Below are 22359 nucleotides of genomic sequence, written 5' to 3'. Positions count from 1 at the left end.
ATAATTCTAAACTAAAGTATATTCTGTACACTAGTTCCAGGGACAATAGGTAGCGTCCATTCTAGTGATTTCACACTTAGATCTAAAGACGATGACAACGAGAACGATGTCTATTATAGTCACTTTCGGTCAGTCCACGTCAGTTTGCCACTGTCACTCTGCAGTTTGGCATTAAACCACTAGGTGGTGCTACTAGCAAATAAGACTTGCCTTACTGCTAAATGTCTCGATTACGAAACATCACCTCTCCTTACCAATCCCTCCTAGTATCAAATACAATATTTATTGCCAACAAAGTTTAAATATCACCCCATCTTACCTACCCTTTCTCCATCTCCGATATTCAGCCGATAAAACATCAGCACCCATGTCGAGAACATGTTCGGGAGAAGGTATCGACTCAATCAATGGGGTTTTCGTTTTCTTAAGGTCAAACAACACAATTACATGACTCTTATTCTTAAGTATTGTAGAATACACAAAAATGGCAATAGTAGGAGTGTTTACATGAAAAGTCACATTTCAATGAAAAACAATAAGGTCTAGTTCACTAAACAGAAAAGGGGTCACCGTCAGCTGGCCCAGATAAGAATGTAGACAAAATGACAGCAGATTCCCAGTTATTCTTGTGCAGAGTAAACATTAGACCCGACAACTCACAACAACTAGTAATCAAAGTAAATAATGACCAACATGGAAAGATATAGACCCTTTCTTGTTCATAAGTAACAAAATATGCAACAAGTAATGAAAGTGCACAAAGAAAGGAGACATTTCTACGATCATAGCCATGGACTAACCACGGACCCTGTACTGAGCTGTAAAATCCTGGTGCTTACTGTTGACCTTAGTCCCTGGAGTCCATGTGTACTGAACATGAACAAATCAATTCGCTTGTACATGTGTCGCTGCTGCCCAAGGCATTTAAGCAACGCGTCCTCTCCCAAGCATGTTCCCGTCCTTGGTGCTGATCGGCATTGACATGTGCACTGCACCAGTATCTCGACCACGTCTGATAGTAGTTCGGAGAATTCCACGTAGCGCGCTAACGTTGTTCCATGGTTAAGGGACGATTAAGGCCACATATACACTATATGCTGGAAGATTTCAGATTGACATTTTCTTTGATTACCACCCACGTCTTGCCGCAGGCAATATGGTGAACAGCACGGCAGTCACTTCAGTTGACAATTTGCGGGAGGTTTCGAGATTGTTATTGTTTTTACACGGATCAACTTGTGCCCCATGCTACGGGAAAATTTTACCATATCAGGAAAAAACGGTTCGTAATGAGTATTGAATGATCAAACAGAAATAGTTTGCACGGTGACTGAAACATCTCATGAAGCCGACCTCTGTTGTTGTGGAAAACTTGCAAGAGTGTGTGGGCGGAATGTTCCATAGTAACCAGGGAGCAGCGGTGTCGGTACCATACAACCAGGTGCCTCCCTCTGGGCTTCTTGTTTTACCCACATAAGAACTATTCCATGTCAGCTTTTGCATTACCATATCGTTCGTTTCTGTTTTTCATATTCAGGTGCTGAATATTCCAGCGTGTTCGATCCTGATAACACGAGGTCGTGCCTGGACACCCACTTCTGTCTGTTGGCCATTTCCATAAAGACGTAGCCGACTGAAGACGGTGGATTGTGGCATTGCATCGTTAGGAAAGGTAATTAGTTTTTTTTTTCCTTTTAAATAAGGGATTAAATTTATGATCAATAGCAGCATGCTGTGTCGTTTCAGGAGGGGGGTCTTCTGAGAAGCCGTGCAAAATAACAATACATTATGACAACATGGACACAACGAAGAAGACAGCACAGTTGGTCAGTTATCCTTGTCCTCAGCATCTTCATTGGTATGCCTGTGTGTCCATCGCAACGTTCCTTCCTGTACTTTTTTCGTAATGATCCCCTTGTGTGGGTAGATTGCAAAAATGTCTTCCTGTAGTCTCATAGCAATGATTTCTTCCTGTAATTTGGCCGTGACATTTCCTACCTGTGATTCTGCATCTACGTAACTAGGCATGCATCAATCAAACCTTGTGTAATGCCCGTTGAAGACACGTCCTGCCCGGAAGAACAGTCTAATTATCTCTCTGTCCGGCTATGGCCTGTAGATGTTTGGTGTTGTGTACAGGAACCACCGGCCTGTCCCCAGGCGCCCGGGAATCTAGCCTCAGGGAAAGAATTTATTTGTCGGAAGTATCCGGACAGATAATTAAAACCTGTAGAGCCTGAGGAAACACTTTTTACATCAATAGAAATTTTCTGGATTCTCCATGATCCTTACAAATGGAGAAAATGCACAGAGTGAGTGCTAATGACGTCTATATAATTTGATACAACCTACGAGTGGCATCCTTGCCAGAGAATTGCCCCACCGCCCACTCTCACCTTTCTCTGGATTCCTTTTAAAACCCTGCCTTTAGCTCTGAGGATTCCAGAGTAGTTCCCACGGAGCAGCTTCGTGAGGAGAAGAATATGTAGAAACAGACTTGTACCACAGCATACTTTTGCCAAATAATTTTGACCTTTCGACTGATGCGTTATATGTAAATATTGTCTTGATTATGGAAATAATGTCTTAATTTGAGAAGATTGTATGAGTTAATCATCTTCTCCACCCCAAGAACAGAAGTTGTCTAAGCTATGATAGTCTTATATTAACAAAGGAGGCTATATAAGCATTTTCTAAACATTTGTGCAATTAAGGTCCTTATTTGCATAATTTACATTTAATGATATTTACGCAAGTGCAGCAATTATATGCCTTTCCGACCAGGGGCCACGGAGCACAAGCAAGTGCAGCAAACAGCGTCAGCGCCTGCGTGAACTCAAGAGGCATTGATGCCTTTTTGCCTGAAATAGTCACAATAGACATAATTTGATGCAGCTGGCAGTTGAATGCAAGACGTCGAGCGCAGTCATTCACTCATGCAATGTATTTTCAGTCTGTCCTTTATATAAACACATGTATACATACTAGTATACTGAAGAATGGATATGTATATATATATATATATATATATATATATATACATATATATATATATATATATATATATATATATAGTAATCTTTATCTGTGCGAAGAGAGACTGCTCAATCCACGCGGTAGACTAATTATAAATATATGTACAAGGTTAGCCTAAACTATTTTGCAGAAAGCTATCTGGTTTAACATATACTCGTATCATAAACTAATTGGGTATAATTCAAGCATGAAAACAGCATTATTGTTATCCATGTACTAACACGAACACTCATGGCATATTGGACGTCCTATCCAAAAGACTCCCCTGCAGAGCCGTCAGTAGTTAATACCGACCGAAGGCCAGCAGCTGAGGCGGCAGTTAGAACACCTGTCATCCCTACTTCTGAGAATCCTGCTCACGGTCCTCCACAGGCAGGGTTTAGAACTGGCATGCACAACGTCCAAAAATCACAGCAGCGACTAGCGGCCTGACTGACCTCTAACTGCACGTATTATTACTGGTGCTGGTATCAGAAGTGAGCCCCTCTGGTTTGTCTCGCAGCCTTCCCTACTCATGCTTCAGGCGGCAATCAGTACTCATATCACCTCAGCCGACTGGTCGTGACGTCACCGCCCACGACAGCGGCGTATAGTGACAGATTGTGAGCGTAGGAACCACTTCAAATCTTTGTTTGCGTCCCTTTTGAGATACCGACGTGGTTGTGGCTACGCAAACACCCTGTTTCCTCCATATAGCCCTTAACTCGGGGCTCACAATGGGTCTCGGGTCTCCTTCCTATTTTTTCTAAATTTGATATAACATGACTGTTGGGGCATTTGCGACTTCGCTGGCTATTGGTGATGTCAGAGAAGAGAGGTAAAGATGTAAACCTTAGGTCAGCTGAAATAATCAGTGACACAGGCTTGACTTCCCCCATTGAGAGCTTCGCTCTTCGTATCAGGTGCTGCGGACGTAAACAACAGCCGTTTTATTCTACCACACGAGGATTTGGTACGGATTTTCCGAGAGCGGAGGGGTCACAGCAAGACCAGGAACTGGTGGGAGGGACGCTGCGTACAACTCCGGCCAAACTGCATGGAAGTTCTTTTAACTAGGTACGTCCGCCATGATGGAGGCATGGGAGTGAATTTAGAAAGAAGAAAGAGCTTAATTACCATTCCCGTTGCCACAATTAGTCTTTCACTAGGTGTTCCTATGTGGAAGGTATTTTGGATGGGAGATGTTGTGAGATACCGTATCATCACATATAACGTTAGGATGTAAATGGAATTACATTTGCTATACTTATCAACAGATGGCACTTGGACGGTAGTCATCCGTTATAATCTTACATTTTTCATCGCTTCATATATAACGTTACTGCTGCAAGTTTCCTTGTTAGTGCGGATTTTATGATCGACCCTCGTAGCCTATAAAATAAGTAATCTTGTTTACACTGGGTTTCCGTTATCAACATATGGTTTATTAAGTCGCCAAAGCCGCATCCGCGGGGAAACACTGTAAACCACTTCTGGTCGGCAACATCTGCCGAACAACGGAACCAGACGTCTAATGGCGGGTAAACTTTCCTCCAGGCTCTATTGGAAGTAAAGATATCTGTCCACATGGACAGGATGTACTAAATTACAATGCGTGTTATGTTTTCCAATGGCGGGATATTTTCATGAGACAATAGTTTTTTTCTTTAATAGTAAGGCAGCTTTGAGGGCGGTGAAAGTTGCTGAAGTAGCCATGTGGCGGTCATGTCTATTCGTGTTTTTACATCTCTTTGGGATTTCCTGTGCTTTTGGCTTCCTTCTATATTCTTCATCAATTTGCTTTTAGAAGGTGGATCCGGCACAGTCCTTTAACCCAATGCGCTTGCAGCCATGTTACATTTAGTATAAGTAACGGCTAAATTTGACTCTATTTTTGTCCAATAGCTTTAGTTGATATGTTTGTTGTAGCGATACTCCTTTGCATGTCATCTATTGCAAAGCTTTCGTGGCGATGTTCTTTGAGTTTTTTAGAACTTAATGTAAACTTGGATAACGTATCATTGCTGTCTTCCACTCTGTAAAAAGACTTACATCTCAATAGGAACACTAAAGCTTATCTCACCAGACAATGGCGCCTACAAATTTCCTGAGAGCAGGAAGCTTACGTCTGTGATCTTCAAGCAGATCTATCGGTAGCAAGGCAGTATCCAAAGGGCCAACCAGTATCCATCTGGCTACCGGTAGCCTTTTGGATAATTTGGATACTGCCCTGCCCCCGATGGATCTGCTCGGGGATTAAGGAGTCTGCTTCTTGCTCGCCACACTCAAGCTGAAGATGAGCGATTCTTCCACTTCCCTCGTGGACAGGTGCCTACATTTAATCATATTACACTACGTTGTTGACAATTTCACTTGAGATCGCCTTTCATATGTGCAGCTTGGTACAGAAGTAGTGGAACGTTTCAGTGTCGGCCCGGCGCGGCTTCACGATCGCACGAGGATGTTTAATCTGCTCTTTGCGGTGCAACGGAAATGGAAGGTAAAATAGCTGCGTCTCTAGTATGAATTTTATCAACCATGCGACGTGTTGCAGCGCGTAATGCACATCTGACAGCCCGTACAAGTGGTACAATATCGCACTGATCCAGTCGCACTTTGAATGCCCTCCCAGTGGAAGTTAGGCCACGTTGTTTTGATTATATGGATGACATCCGCGCTCGCACCAATTTTCGGCCATTTCCAAAAAAAAAAAAAGTTTTCGATCACACAATAAATTGTAAAGCAGCTGTAAAATGAGCACAAATATTCCGTAGATTGAAAAAAAAAAGTATCAGAAAACAAATAACTAATGCCATAGAATGCCAAAATGAATCTAAAGTCAAAGAATAAGATGTGAAAGGACAGAAAAATCTATTGTTGGTTGGGGGAGATACCAGTACAGAAAATTCAGGTCCAGAGGATCATTTCCAGGTCCGGACATGAAACTGGACCTAATTGTCTGTGGAAACTTGAGAACTGGCGATACTCAAAACAATGGTAATTGGTCAATTTTGCTACAAAGGAATCCGTTTGGTGGATTATTGGACTCCCACTGCATTTTAAAATCCCATCTCCATGTAATAAAGGCTAACTGTCTCTGTACCTTTGACTGTAGAAACTTGGTGCAATTGACTATAAAGTACTCTACTTGACTTCATGGTCCATGAAGAAAAAAATGTTTTGCACCCGTATGATGTACTGGTCCCTACACCTAACGGTTGGTATACGATACTGTGTGTGTTTAGTCCTATGTTAAACCTTCCTGGCCACTTTGATTTCATACTGAAGGCAACTTTTTTTTTTGGCCAAACTTTTTTTTTATTCGCTCGCTCGCATCAGTTTTGGAGTTCCCGGGGGATGTCATCCATATAATCAAATCAACATGGCCTTATTGACAGTTGTTACGAAGCGTTTATAGAAACCCTGAGTACGGTGCACACAGTGCTGTGCAGAATGGAAATGACAATGGTAAGGATCGCTGTGATGTTCAACTTGATGACAGTCTCTAATAGTCATACAGAAACGAGTCAGATGAATTCCTGTTGACATTTCGTCACCGTGCTTTTTTTCTGATTTTATGCTATCAAGAAATTTTTTAAAATGTCATAAAAAAGCATATCATAATCCCCTGAACGTCCGACTCATAGAGCCTCTTCGATTTGTCGCTATGTTGTCATAGCGTTGTCATGGTAAACTGACCCCAGAGCACGACTACACCTGAGATGTGAAATTATAAACTTGCGATTTTATCTACGATTCACAACGTGTAACGTGTACATAGTCATAAAAAAACCTGTATGCATCGCATGCGCTTGGTACTGAATCTGCAGCGTCTGAAACCTGGCCTTCGAAACAGGCTCTTCTACGGTAGCGTTTCTCTGACTGTGTCCTGATGGTTTCACTTTTCATCAACATTGGCAATATCATGGAGAACTGAAGCCATCACAACATGGTCAAAAGTTATGAATTTTTCACGTCATCAATAAAAGAAACAATGGCCATAGTGAAGCCTGCTATGGGGGCAATAGGAATCCTACGACGATTGGGAAGTTTTTGAACATGTTTCGTCGTATGCTCGATCAAAAATGGCTAATTGTACCTACGATTTACCTATGTTCACCTGTAATTGACGTAGCTAAGCTCTTATTAGCCCCATCGTATGATGGCATACGGCCTTTGTGACCACGGCTTTATATGTTTAGTATATTGCACCCAACGCACGTCGTACGACACTAATACCGCGCATGAAACCCCCATCGCGGTAAATCGTGCGAATATTAACCGAGGCACAACTATATTTCTGTCACTGAACCTTCTGAACTCTCGTAGCCTCAACCCCCTCGGAGAACAATAACCAAGTTACTAAAGAGCAATCAGCAGCCCTGGAAGTTGTGAGGAGCCATTCGGTGCCATTCACACGGCACAAAGAAACGACACTGTGAGCTGATAGTCAGTCTACCAAATTAGCTACGCTGGCTGTAGGGGTTATGATTGATAATAGTTTTGCCACCGTGGGGTTAGTTGGCCAGGCCAGTAACCTTACCGCGGAATGACTCTTCTGGCCAAGAATTCCTCTTTTTTGCCGAATTCTACGATCCACATAGCTCCGTAGGAAGGCCTGGTTCACATTCTGGTAAGGTCTGACTAGGCCATTCCCCAAGCAGAGGTTTCGGTTGGGGGACAGTAATGTACTAATGGCCGCGATTTCTTAATTATGGCTGCCTTCACGAAGGCAGGCAGCAGTGAGAAATCCCGGCCGTAACATGAGAACGATTCAACATGGAATTATATGGAAAATAAGCTGAAACATACAGGCACGATAGTTTGCTACAGTTAGCAATGTTAGCGCGTTTTTAGTTTTATCACAGCCTTTTCACAGAGGATGCGGCTATCTGTCGAGCAGTGGGTTGGTTGTGAGAGAAAAGAGCGCTCCGGGTTTTTTTTTAAAGGCCGCATCACAGCTTACTGATTTGTTGTTGCTGCTTATTAGTCATCATCAAGACAGTTCAGAGAACTCTATGTACTTTAGTAAAGAGACTGGCAGCCGCAACCCGCCCACACAATGGCGCACATCGCAGCCGCGTGACGCAGTTTCAGGCACTGCCGGTTTAATTAACCGATAACACCACCAGAAGCAATCTCTATAATATTGCAACGATTTTAATATCACCCGGTTAAATTTTGAAGATCAAATCATTTTCCGTGTTAAACCGAGTTTTAATAGCGGGAAGTAATTATAAATTCGCAATTTTAATGCTAGCAATTAAACACAGACACATCACCCCAGATACATCAGATAACGGCATCAGAAAAAGTCCAGGTCAGTCAAAATTCAATTGATGGTCGTTTAAGTATGTGTTTTAAAATGACAAGGTATGCTAGATCTAACGATCCTGGTTTATTGCTCCTTAGTACAATGTACCTCAGACCGTCAAGGGGGTAACGTTGTATCAAAGCAATGTCCGTGTGGTTGGCCGTGCCTGTCTCCGTGACTGTGCAATGTATGGGAAATGGATACTCTAGAATCTAGAGGTACACAGGAAGATGATTATGTAAATAACGTACAGAAAAGTCGTACTTTATTTGTGGACATAGCTTAAGAAGATCAGAATGTATTGTGATGATATTTTGTCGTGTGTTTTGCCAAGACAAACGTCAAAACTAAGTTTGGGCCTCCTGGTGGCTAATTTTAGTACTGCAGCACAACCTTTTATCGTCCTGGACATGATGTGGTATTGATTTTTGGTAACAGATATTTTTTTATGTAAGGAAGAAGTGATGTAGGTTTGGGCTCCGTAGTATCTAACTTTGGAGCTGCAGATGCGTTTTGTGTTGAATGTTGCACTTGTAAATAAAAACACCGAATATTTCACGGAGGTATGAGGTCTATGAAAACTTGTTGCAATCATAGCGTCATGAAAATTGTTTGAACACCGAAAGCTACTGTAGCATGAGATTTCTTAGCATCAATCATCAGTGTACATTTGAAAAGCAATTATTTTGTTTACATAAAGCGGTAGGACCGCGAAGAGGATCTACACGCGAACATCATTACATGTAAACCAAGGACTAACATATCGTCCTTTATTAAACCAAAGAATATTCCACCGAAATCCTGTGCACGTGGAAGATCGCGCACATGTTTTGCGTGCACTTCAAATATTCTCTACCGCGGAATAGTCAAGTAATTGTCTCGTAAGAACACCAATAAACGAACTATGGTTGTGTTCCATCTTTTCAGCTCCAGAAGAATAGACGCTATGTTTAGAATGCCTTTTGCTTCTTCACCAATGCCCAGTGACGTTAGTACCAGGCCATTATCCACAGTCATAGGAATATCACACGCCTTAGAAGGAAATGTAACCACATCGGAGCTAAACGATGTTCGGATACGTACCTCCCAGAAGAAAGGCAGAAAGACGTGGGTGAAGGTTTTCCGAGTTGACCTCTCTAAAGGGAAAATTATCAGAAAAGAGAAGCGACAATATCTTCGAAGTTTCAGAGAATACGGGTGCATTCTGATAAAATCCAATTTACTAATCTACAGGCAGATTTAGCAGTGGCATGAGGTAGTATCCAAGCTGACCAAGTATTACCGGCCAAAGGAGTGTCAGTCGGCCATCGGTACATCTGCCTGGAGATTACTAATTTACTACTGGTTGCTGCGAGGTCGCGTCGCGATCGCTGTCTAGTGGAATGGTGACTTAGACAAGCTTCCCGATTCACGATCCTCTTGGATTGTCTCAGGATGTACCCAACAATACCAGAGGTAACGCAATTCTCGATATCATAATTACCAACATGAAGACGTGCTACAAGAAGCCATAAATTCTTCCACCCTTGACACTCAGTGACCACAACTGTGTGTTGTGGAAACCACAGGTGAAACTCAAACTAAACACAGTTACCAAGTGGATCATCAGACCGATCCGCGAACCCGGCCTAAGCGAATTCGGTAGGTGGATCACCTTACATCCCTGGGATGAAGTATACAGTGCAACAACAGCAACCGACAAGGCTAAAGCTCTCTACGAGACTCTTACTGTAGTCCTGGCTACTTGCAAGGCTGTTGTCATTAATAAACTGAAACTGAAACTTATTAACAGATACAAAAGATATGTTAAACCTTCCGTGGAGAAACGTGTGAAGACATAACACAACTTTGTTCAACAGTGCGACTAGTGTACAAGTCTTGTTTATGACGTGTGAAGCAATTCAACTCTTGGTGGCAGACATTTTACAGGCTGCTATAACATTTAATCATTCTGATGCGAGAAAAACATTTTCCAGCTGTGCCACCTGTGACAGGGAATCTGTACTGGCTCAACATGTGTACAGTACCGTATGTGTGTGGGGGCAGATTGCATTTGCATGTCTTCTAGTATTACTTAGCGGTATTGACGTCAATCTTTGCTACAATTATACCAAGCAGTCCATTGCGAGTGGAAGGCAGCCGTTGGAACAACACAGTTCTCCGTTCACGGAACCAGCACATTTTCAGACTACTGAAGCCTTCACGGCGTCGGTTCGTCTTCGCGGAACCCAGCAACTGTGCACATCTATAGAGTGATGTCTTATGAACTGTCTATGATTTCGATGTTATAAAACGCGTTCGTTGGCATTCTTGAAGAGCGGCTCTGATCCCGATGGATTCACCATAAGGAGGGCAGGGATACTGAGAAATATCAGCAAGTCCTCAGGCGCCTGGAGCACGCTGATATTCAGCGGGAAAACGGACCTTATTCTCGGGCAATGCTACAACTCAACATCTAAAGGTATGTTCGCAACAATTTCCCGTCTGGTTAGAATCTGCAGGAGCTGCAGGACATAATGATTGCGGTCGGCCTTGGTGTACATGTGTATTAGTAACAAAAGACGACATTTCCATTTGTACGCACAGTACCAGTCTAGCTACCTGCCCCTTCAACGTTTGCAAAGCCTGTTTTGCTTGCGCTTGTGGGAAAATGCCCACTGGCGACACTCGTGATTCCAGTTGCGAATCCAGATAACTTTGAAGGAGAACACGACAAGCATTTAGTGGTTTCCTGGAACTCGAGAGTTTTGAGAGATTATTACTGGTTTTGATACGTGCTGTTGGTGGCAAGATCAGCCAACTGCTGGTAAACACAGGGGATTCATGTCAGTACAAATGGCTGGCGTATTGCCGCTAGATCCCTCACATTTCCTACTTACTAAGTGATGGCTTTTGTGATATTTAACATGGACTTGACAAATCTTGCCATTCAGAGCGGGGGAAATGTAATTTGGTGATCACAAATGTTTCTCTTCATGTTTCCACAACTCTTCTGCCGGAGGACATCATCATTCTAGATGCATGTATTTTTCTCCGACTAAACGACATCCTCCTCTTTGTTTGCCTTCACAGTCTGTTTTGCTTTGTGTTCATGCTGAATGCGTGTGGCTGTTGCATTCTGTCACTCAAGTGGTATGACTAGAATTATGGCTTCACTTGTATCAATGAAGAAGTTAATGGTCATAACCAAACTAGGTATTCAGATCCATACCCTGCTTTCAATCGTCAGGGCACATCATCTATAGAAGCGCGTAGCTGAAATCTCATTTGATGTTGTGTTGCCATAGACTCACAGTTCAGTATTAAACGTAACATCAGTAAATACTAATACATAACTATATCACTGCAAATATAGACACTATATGAACTATGAACTACAGTTCATGGCCTGTTTATGCCAGGTTTTTGTTGCCAGAGAGCAGGTTATTTATTGGGATTGGTTCTGGATTTTGATAATCAGGTAGTAATTCAGAAGTCAGGTTAAACACTAACACATTGTAAATTTCCATAGAAGACACGATATGCGTCTTGTGTCCATGTAGCAGAAACAAAGGCCATCAAATGCAGAATGTCACATCATAAATTTGGAATTAAGTTTGCCTGTCTGACTGATTACATTACTGATACAATATCTTCTTCTTTGGTCTTTCAAAATTCGTCATTTATATACTTGTCCATTGCCTTTTTTGGAAGTGTTGCGGCGGTATACCCTTTCATCGTCGTCTGGAAGAACTTCATAGTGTCACCGGATGGATGAACTGAACTGACTGATCCTTTCATCTCATTTATCTCAAAACGAATTATCAACTCTGGTGTCGTTTACTTTCATGTTTTTTTCATATTACATTCACATTATAACTTAAGGGCAATCGGCGCTCTTATGCTGATAAACATGTTATGGTCCTCCTTCTTCCTGAGCTTTTGTTGTCCGGCCTCACCTTTTCACCTAGCCTGAAACTAACGTTGACATCTGATGATTTAATGTATATATATATGTAAATGTCGGTGCAAGTCAGCCATTGCTGCTATGCCGTGCATCTGTGATAAAACTTGTCAACTTGTCAAACATGAGTGCACATAGATTGCAACGGAACCAAGGGAAGTGATCATGACTCCCACGACTTTCTTTGTATGAACCACTGACGCACTTCATGTTGGGGTCCCGTGCAGAGCATATGTCACATAGTCTACCCTACACGATTTTATTCACTTCATGCTACCCGCGGACGTCTTTGCAATAGAACATAGCCGTGACTGTGTCGTGTAAAAATATCATTGGATTTTTGGTGACCCTCTCTGGGAGACTTCCAGGAATTGTGCGGACATTTCCTTGCTTTCATGTGTGATGTGTATTGTTTATTTTTATGCCGTTGTGAACGCGAGAATACTATACACAAATTGATACTAATTGCTGATAGTAAAAAGTGAACATAGCTACATCGGGAAATGACGGTATCATTTCATTGTCTCACGAGGAATAAGAATGACCGCTACGTCCTCGACTTGAGATTCATGTAGGTTATATAGTAAAACGAGGCAATGTCAGTGTTGTTTCATCAACATAATTATCCTAATGAGTTCGTCTACCGATATCGGGGCCAGAAACGATACTAATGATCGGGTAATCATAACCCAGCTTTCGGCCCGCTGCCTCCGATGTTGTGTTATCCGTCCTACCGTAGCAAAAACCTGCCCTGAGGGGGGATCACCAACTGGACATAAATTCTTCATCTGATATCTGAGTGATGAAAACGTTTTAGACTCGTTTTCCAACATGTCCTCCAAGTTAAGCTTTACATTGTCAAACTTTAAATTCTAAGTCTATGTTTATCAATATCAAATATGTTTATCAATATTAAACTGGGGGCAGAGGATCTGTAAGCAGAGGTACGGCTTACCTTTTTTGTTTTGTTTTGTGCGTGGTAAATTTGGACTGAATTCGTCCCAAGTTGGACTATTATCACCCCCACTCCACCCACATTAAAGGTTTGTTATCAAGCTGCCGTCATATCGAATTTCAAATCGTCTGACGTGAATGGGTAGAAGTACAGAGGAATCGGGGACACAAACTGTAAAGATGCCTTACATATTCCTTCCCTGATCGGCCAAACATGGCTGTGACTAGATCTGTCGTGTATGTCTAAGTAAGGTTCTGATGAGGGCTCTTAGACGCTTTCCAATCATACGTGATCGTACTTGGCTTTTGGCAGCTATATCAGTAACGTTACATGTGCCACACGTAGCAGTCATGTCTGAAGTATTAACGTAACGTTATGAAAGTACGCAATGCTACGAAAGCACGATATGCTGATATTTGCCTGGTGATGTCTTGGTAGCCGAGTTCACCATCAAAAGTATCTTATATGAGTATGATATAAAAAACATATTCCAGACTTTTCATCTGTCATCTCCAGCTTCTCTCACATTCTACAGAAACTAAATTTATGCCTTTTTTGCTGACCTTTTTTTTCACGCTCTCACTCACATTAGATTTTAAGTCTGCAGAGCATGTGACCCATAAAAGTCACTTGCTGTGGCCTAACGATTACGTTGCTGTCTGCAAATATTAATGTTCAGAGAGGTCCTTGTTGTTTTCCAGCCTGGCCACATGAGTGGATGGCCCCTGCAGCGCACGTTTTAGATCATGCGACCTCTCAAAAGTGCATTAAGGTAACCGAGACTGCTGTCTGTCGCACACGATCACTCCATTATGGTATGAGTGTGTTGTATGAAAGGTACAAATTGTACACAAGTGTTGTTCATAGCATGTTTGATTATTGGCAGATTTCTGTAGAGCTTTCCACTGAACAAAACAGCTTTTTGGGTTGGACGGCGGAGATATGACACGTAGACTTCGTTCGGACACCCCTGTCTATCACATAATGACGCCCTGTCAAGAGTAGTCGAGGGCTCGCGTGGGTCGAACATGCCATCAGCCTGAGTTGAAATCAAGATCCATGACATTCGAATGTGAAGACGATCTGTCTAGACGTGCGTTACGAACAGTCGCGTTTTGTTCATTCAAACGTGAGGGCCAGCGCAGTGTGTATGTGTGCAGACTAGAAGAACAGTTGTTAACGCTTCTCATGCTGACGATGTTCCCTCTAAGGTAAGTACCTCGATGAAGGTTTGACATGCAGGTAATATGATATGCCAAGACACAGTTACTCAAGCAACTGGATATGATTTTGGAAATGGTCAGACGTTTCAGATACCATCCACTATCTTTCACAGACGGGCCGTCAATCTAAGGTAAGTACTTTGAGTGAATGTTCCCTCTCGGGAGTTGAGATGAAAGAAAGCAGGAGGAGACATAAGTACCCGTTTACAACCTGCAATTATGTGCCTTCGTAATCACAGCAGACAGAATTTGTTCTGAAGACATTGTCTACTCATGTGGTACTATAGTTGTGTGGTACATGTGTGTCGTGACTACATGTAGATTATATTTAGGCCAAACCAGGCCCCACCGTGTGCGTAGACTATCCTTTTATTTGCAGCCAGTTACCTGTGATAATAAAATTATTAATAGTTTTTGGGCCGGTACAGTGCACGCACAGATGTTTTTACAAGCGTTTTTTTTATCAACGGAGATGAAATCAGCTATTACGCACGACTTGATACGTTTCTTCTGTTTTTTGCAACAGATGGATTGTGCTGATGTAGAAAATAAATTGCCATGCATGAACTGCTTAGGCAATAATTATGTCTATTTGTAATTATAGACGCTGATGATTTGTCAGTACTAAATTTATTTACTGAGAGGTTGTCGTGATTTTTGCATGATGTGTGCCGACGCAAATTCATTGTTACGTGGTTATATTGTGAGCATGGCATATGTGCTTCTGCATGCAACCCATGCGGTGATTCTGTGCAAAACATTTCATCGAAAAGAGCTGGTTTTGCAAGGCATTTGATGTACGCAGCAGATAGCTGACTTGTAGGACTGGTTTGCATTCTAACACCCGCGGTCCCGCCTTTCTGCCAGTTGATCAATTCAGTGCAAGTTAGCGAACGTGAGAGGTCATCAACACTAAAATAGGTAACGTGTTAATACAGAGATTTCATTATTAATTGTTGCACATTGATAGCTCAAAACTAGATATTGTAAATGCCTGTGTTCTGGACTCGTCATGGCACTTTTCTTCATCAGGAATTGTTGACGATTTGTAGTCTGAGCGCCATTCTAGTTTACCAGGGCTCCCATACTCTCCCCTCACCAACCAGTCAGAAGACTATTAGATTCAATACCTCTCTGTAGTTCATACATCCAGTCAGACTTTGACCGGGCACTCTGATAGGTCCATAGCTTCTGTTTAAGCGATTGGTGAGGGTAGAGTATGGGAACCTTATAAACCAACTAAGATGGAATTCAGACTTTATAGTGTCCAAGCAAGCGTGTCAGTTGGATGAAAAAAAGAGAAGAATTTAGGGATAAATAAGTTGCCATGGGATTTTCAGTCAATCTTGTGCAGCCGGTGAGTTCACTCCTATGTCTGTTAACTCCAACTAGGCTTTTATTCCTACCTTGGCCAAAGTCCTTTATTACTATTCGGCCAGGCGGGAGTCTGGTAGAGACTACCCATGTGGTCTGTTGCTAGGTTTAGACACCGTAAGTCTTGCTCAGCACCAGGTGTTTTTCTTGGCGACAGCGTGTGAGCTGTAAAGTAGACGTGTTTTCTCAGATCATATTACTTTATTTCCGCTTTTGGAAAGAGGGAGTCGTTTATTTCAAGGTTAGTGTTTTGATAAATCTCTTTCCACGTTCGGGAGCCTTTGAGTTGTACTTTAATATGTGATTACATAGAACTTCCACGGGAACGAGGTTTCCACATTCTTCCATGAAACTTTGTTTTCTCCGAATGTGTCCAAAGTTGTCCTAAGCAAGAGTTCCATGACCTCATACCTTCGCCAAACGATGTAAACCATTCATCGTGACGTATTATAACTGTTTTTAATTGATTGGCAATTAAGGTCCATATTTGCATAAATTAAGTAATCCTCATTACCTGAATAACATGAAAGCCTTCTCCTAGCGGAGATGACTAATATTATTTCATCACAAATCATATGAATGAGGCCCTTCTTATCATGATTAATCTGTAACAGCGTTCATGTCAGGGAATGCAGCAAACAAGTTATATCCTAATTTGCACGTCCATAACACGAGATATCAAAACCGGAAGTTCTGTCGCCAGTAGGGGGGGCCATTATCGATCTTGACCTTCGCTTTCCCCGGCCCACTCTGTGTCAACAGACAGGTACAGAGACAGACACAGAGACAGGCAGACAGACTGACTGACTGACAGATACGACGGCACCCAAAACAAGTCGTGCCCAGTATCAAAGAGTGGGTGATGATCTTCGGACGTCATTGGTACGTTACATAAGGAACAGACTCAATCCGCCTCCGGCCAGATCTGCTGATCCCGCTGCTGGTCCTACCGCTGCAGGGCCAGCAGACGTCTTCACTTCACTCACGTCAGAGTTTGTGCGTGGGTTATGTTTGGACAAGATCCCCACTTTCGTGGGCGCAGCAGCCTCAGTTTCAAGCCGTGTAGTTTAGTTGTTGAGTCTGATATGAGAGCGTTGAAGCGTAAACATCACGCAAGTAAGCACCACAAGTAAGGATCGACATCGCTTTGTCAGATTGAAGGAAAAGTGTACAATGAAGTCTCTGAGTACAGGTCACCTGGCATCCATCTCTTCTTGCTGACACTATTTAACCTCTAGGCCCCAAGGGCACCCGTAACATGTAAGTTGTCCTGACCCGATGCTGTGCAGAATGTCTCCTCCACTTGACTAGTGGAAGAGACCAGTGCCGACTGGACCAAAGGAAAACGCATGGATTCATTTGTCCATATCTGTCTATATCTATTCAAGCGGCACGAGAGTTGGTCTGCTTAAACGCGCCGGTTATGTCACCAATGCAAGGAAATGCTTTCCAAGAATGTGACAACGAAGTGTCTGGAACGCTCTGCTTATATAAGATCACGACTCGTGTATGATATATTGACGTCGTGCATGATGGCGTAAGTTGATATATCTCACGGGTCTTACCTCTATATCGGTAACCTAATAGCGGGACAGGTGTGGCCTTCTTTTTCGTACCTAGACTGTAAGCAAGCAAATGGCAGCAACGTTAATGAGATGCTCTTACCCGGACATCTCTCTCATGATAACTTAGGAGCACTTAAACTAAACGTACGGCACTACGGCGCGACTTTTACCTCAGTGGCGACCGTCTATTGATACTGGTATCATAGCAGAACATGCGTGGAGAGGCGATGTGGTGCTGTTGAGTTGTAGGGATAACACGTGACGTATTTCCTTTCTACAAGCCTATGTGATGAAGCTCAACGTCGAAGCAAATGGGAAACCCAAACAGAACTAAGAATTTTCTCCGACTACACAAGGAATCAGGGATTTCATGTTGTTACTCATTGAGATATCACTGGAAGATCTTGTAAACCATCGAGCCCTGAACAAAGGACTTTTGCGGTGAGTTATTTAACGTGCTCGAGATGTGAATCTCCTCAAACATGAGACGTCCTATCCGAGGAAAGTCCTTAATCAAAACTAGACACTCCTTTCCACTTGAGAGAAGTGAGAAAAGTCCCTCTCCAAAGAACACAACATCGGAGCATGTCGAGGGCTTCGGGACCTCTGGGTTCTGAGCAAACACCCCAACCATTATGCTACACGACGACACACATTTGTTAAATTTTCGGAAGATCAACAGTTTTGCCTCTGTGGAATTCCCACTTTATAATATCTAAAGCGCGTTGAGACGTTTGAAGTGATGACTTTTTTCACAATAACATTTCATTGTTGTATTTTCGACGTGACAACTTCTGCCTATGCTTCAAAGTCAAAGGACAAGTGTCGTGGATTTCATTCCTTTCATGTAACGGTACGTTCTAGAGATGACAAGAGACGCTTGTCTTTGTTGTCGAATACAGATGCATGTGAGGAATCATGAAGAAGAGAAGCCGCCAGTGATGTCTGTTCATGCAGATCCACGTGGTTATTGTAATGGTAAAAAATGGCACTGTATGTCGCCATGGGCCTTACACAAACCTACGGGTGAAAATAGACATGAAGAACCTTGTGACGCACGCGCACTCCCGCGCATCATATCCGTTCGAATGTTTGACGAGAAGAAAGAAAGAAACGGCCTCTTTGTTGGAATTGATTGGCACATGAAGCCTGAACTCATTACCTGATGTTTGTATCAAAGTGAAAAGAAGACGTTTGTATGCGTGTGTAGAAGAGAAGGGCGCATTATCCAACTTGTTCGCACTACTGTGAAACCTGGTGTTAGCAACCAACTCAATGGGCTGGGAAAGGTTTGTTGGGAGTGGTTATCCCAGATAAATGGGTTCGAAGGCCGAAAAATACATGATATTTCATTTGCACAATATTTACACTTGTTCTCAGACAACTTATCTGCTAGAGATGCACACAGTTAAATCGCTCCATATTGCTATGTAGACATATCAATAAATCCGCGTTTGTATAACACCCGAATGTGGTCTTTGAGTCTGCTCCTAAAATGTTACCCTAAAGTGTTTGATCTTTCTATGTCAGGCATGCCACTAGCTCAATTCGTACTTTGCTGCTGAACATTGTGCTTCACTAATTTTTTGCCTTGTGCGTGGCGCAGTCGTCATCAACTTAGGTTGTTGATTGGGACACGGGGACACGGGGACTGACAGTTGGTTAGTTATCAGAATGTCTTAACCAATATTATGTAAAATTGGACGGCACAGTTTTAGTGTGGCTTATGACTGGAAGTGATTCTCTGCGGCAGATGGCATGCCGGCCTGCACAAGCTATCCTGCTTTGACGCTTCTCCAGTTGCCACAGGCGGCATCAGGTGCGTCCCAGTAAGCCCCATTCCGCCTCACATCTTTCGGCCCTGATGTTTCGTCTAATCAAGCCGATTGACGCGTAAGCACGTCAGCGTGTCGTCAGCTGGACTTCCGCAAACGTAAAAGACAACGCAATACCAACATGGAAGAAACGTGCGACGTATATAAGCCCTGCATAAACAAACGGGCGGCGCCTAGGGCCAGGAGCATCTGCACTGCACTTCCGTGGTCGGCGGCCGTTTCGGCAAGGTTCGGGGCTCCAAACGGTGTGTTGTGGCAACCTTTATCACATTAGGCGTCGTGTTTTCCGGTTGTCCGTTGATCTTATTTCTGTCGATTGGTCCAACCCACGCTTGCCGTTAGCGTAAACACGGCACACGTCTGAAGTGAGTGGTTTGAGTATATACTTAATGCGTTGTCCTGTTCCGGGTCCTGTTAGTCTGGAAGAAGTGAGCCACGGTTCGACACAGGTATGTACGAGCTCGGCAAGCTGGGGCAGATCGCCGAACGTACGGCAAAGTGTTCGGAGGATGGACCTAAAAATCCTAACAGGTAATATATAGCTGCCGTGTGATAGAATACGTTTATCTAGACTAGCTTAATTCTTTTTTTAAGAATTAAGGTAGATAAACGTATTACATCTAAAAATGTAGCCTAACTTTTATAATGTACACTAGCATTTGATTTCATCCCATATCTCATTACGCTTCTAAACCAGATAGCTACATCAACAGACAATGTACATGTATCTATCTGATTGCGATTTCACCATAATTGCGCCTAGATGACTTGTTGGATGAATCAGTTTTACTCTATCAAGATTGTATCGACTGTTTTGTTTTTGTCTCTCTTTGGCCCTTCGTTTCCATAGTGGATAGTGCACCGGCGATGAGTTTTCCCTTAGAACTGTTCAGTGGTAAGTGCAGGATGGTCAGAATTGAAGACTGTCTCCTTCGTTACACGGGGTGGTCATGTTTCAACAATTATGCACGTCGGGACAACACACACAGGCTTATTTCATTCTATACGTACATATTGATTTCTGCTAAAACTGTTTTTAATATCTGGGAGATTATGCGATATCTGGCGCGATGTTCAGCAGTGTTGACGGATCCCTCGCGAGCCAGGCATGTAGGTGCGTAGATGTGCGCCCATCGTGCGTCACCAAGCCGCGCCCACTTCCGTTAACTCGGCTGGGGCTCAGCTCTACTTACGCACGGCCTCGCTTTTGCAGATTCTTGTTTTACCGCCGCGGTACACTTGCCGTCATGCCGTCGTTTGAGCCCGTACTTTTGTTTTTATAAAACTGTTGCCGCTGTTTACTGGAATGTCCGTTAATGCAAAATAACGTGGTAGTGCGCTAGGGAATTGCATCCGCCGAGGATTGACGATGCCGTGTCGGTTCTAGCGCAGGGATGATTCAGCGGGTGTTGAAGTGGTCGGCGCCGCGGGAGCAGCCTGCGTCCACCGCCGATCCGGCCGCCACCGTGCCGAACTCGCCGCCCGTGCCGGACCTGTCGGCTCTGACAGCCGAAGAGATCCGGACTCTGGAGGCGGTGCTGGAGCGGCAGGAGGAGCTGGAGCAGTTAGAAGAGCAGAGAGAAAAGTAGGTGTAATATATTTCTCATCGTACACAGTGTACTACACACACACACGCAAACGCACACACACACACACACACACACACACACACACACACACACACACACACACACACACACACACACACACACACACACACACACACACACACACACACACACACACACACATAGACGGCGGTAATAATAACAAAAAGGGTACGGCACATAACAAAGGTGCTGCCGTTAATTTGTGTATTCTGTAGGATAGTTTAGCTGAATCTACAATACCTATTGTGTTCTACAGATCCTAATGAGGGGCTACAATGGGCCAGTAAAGCAAACGCGGGCTTCGTTTGTAACTTTCTGAGATTTCCTACAATTGGTACTTGGATACCTTAGTCACTCCTTTAGTACATTATTGAGTAGCTACCCTTCCTGGAGTACAGAAAACAACAAAAACAAACTTGATTACCTGTTGTGACATGAAGTCTCCATGCAATGCTACAATGAACTTTATCAACGCTAAAACGCTAAATGCAAAAGCTGTAATCCAAATACCACCAAGATTATGCATGCAGCTAGCAGTTATATAAGCCGAGACAAAGCGGTTTTCTCGCCCCTATACACCTTTCGGCGTCCAATTAACGGCTTACTCGTGCGTTATATTCAGGGGAAAGTATCAATGGGCACGTGGTGTACTTAAAATGATTTCCGCTTGACTATGATGAGTTTTCATAACAGGTTGGTTTCGAGACGAAGTAGGTCAAAATAACAATACAAAATAGCCTTGGTCACCATGGTGCAGGATTTCCGCGCCGATGTCCCTGCGTCAAAATGACAGACCACGTGAAGTAAGAGTTGACCAAATAAGGTCTCCTATCGCAAAGAAATCTGTGGGTGGTTTGCCGATCAAAAACGCACATGTCGTAAGCCATTCCACTTCATTGAATCCAGCTAAGTGGCATGATAGAATAAATAGGAAGTTAGGTAAGTGTGTGTTAGGAAAAGCCCCAGTTACAGGGACAGTGGTCTTGTAAACGCGACCATGCTTCTTCCTTTTCTGGGAACACACACACACACACAAACACGCAGTACGCACACACACATAACTATACCCTCAAACCTGCATATCCACACACATTGGAACACACGCACACACGCGCATATTCCTTCATATCAGGCGAGGTTGTATTTGTGTACGTTGCGTCCGTAGGGCCCTGGTAACAGTATTACTTACCGGATAATTCTTGTCCCAGTAACAGAATGACGTCACCAGGAGCCAGGACGTCAGTGATCGCCGAAGACATGCAGCGAATTGAAAACCCACCATCGAGTTATCTTACTTCAAACCTGTATTCCTTTTTGATGTCGCTGTAAATTCGTCTCCACGCGTCAGGCCGTGTTGAATATAACATGAGCATTAGGCAGGTCCTTTCATCTCTCCTTAGTGCTGATTTGCCTTCACGTCACCACGCTTCTCACTTACTGAACGCAGAAGTCAGCTTCTCAAAGGACGGCTATTTTGATTACCACGCCTTCGTCTTCAGCAGGCATGACAATCCCTAAGCTCTAG

General features: G+C 43.3%; 1 protein-coding gene across 5 annotated transcripts in view; it reads left to right on the top strand.

Annotated features, from left to right (window-relative positions):
- The first annotated feature begins 3785 nt into the window (after positions 1-3785).
- The window catches only part of LOC118409637 (regulating synaptic membrane exocytosis protein 1-like), a 28656-nt gene continuing 10082 nt past the window's right edge, over positions 3786-22359 (top strand). For 3 of the 5 annotated variants that reach the window (XM_035810798.1, XM_035810801.1, XM_035810797.1), the window contains exons 1-2: positions 19482-19755; positions 20612-20809. In XM_035810798.1, coding sequence (XP_035666691.1) covers positions 19676-19755; positions 20612-20809 — 278 coding nt within the window. In that variant the 5' untranslated portion in view covers positions 19482-19675. The other 2 variants (XM_035810800.1, XM_035810802.1) reach the window with 2 other exon arrangements.

This window comes from Branchiostoma floridae, chromosome 2, assembly GCF_000003815.2.
Source record: "Branchiostoma floridae strain S238N-H82 chromosome 2, Bfl_VNyyK, whole genome shotgun sequence".
NCBI lineage: Eukaryota > Metazoa > Chordata > Leptocardii > Amphioxiformes > Branchiostomatidae > Branchiostoma > Branchiostoma floridae.
This window is presented reverse-complemented; position numbering and strand designations above follow the sequence as displayed.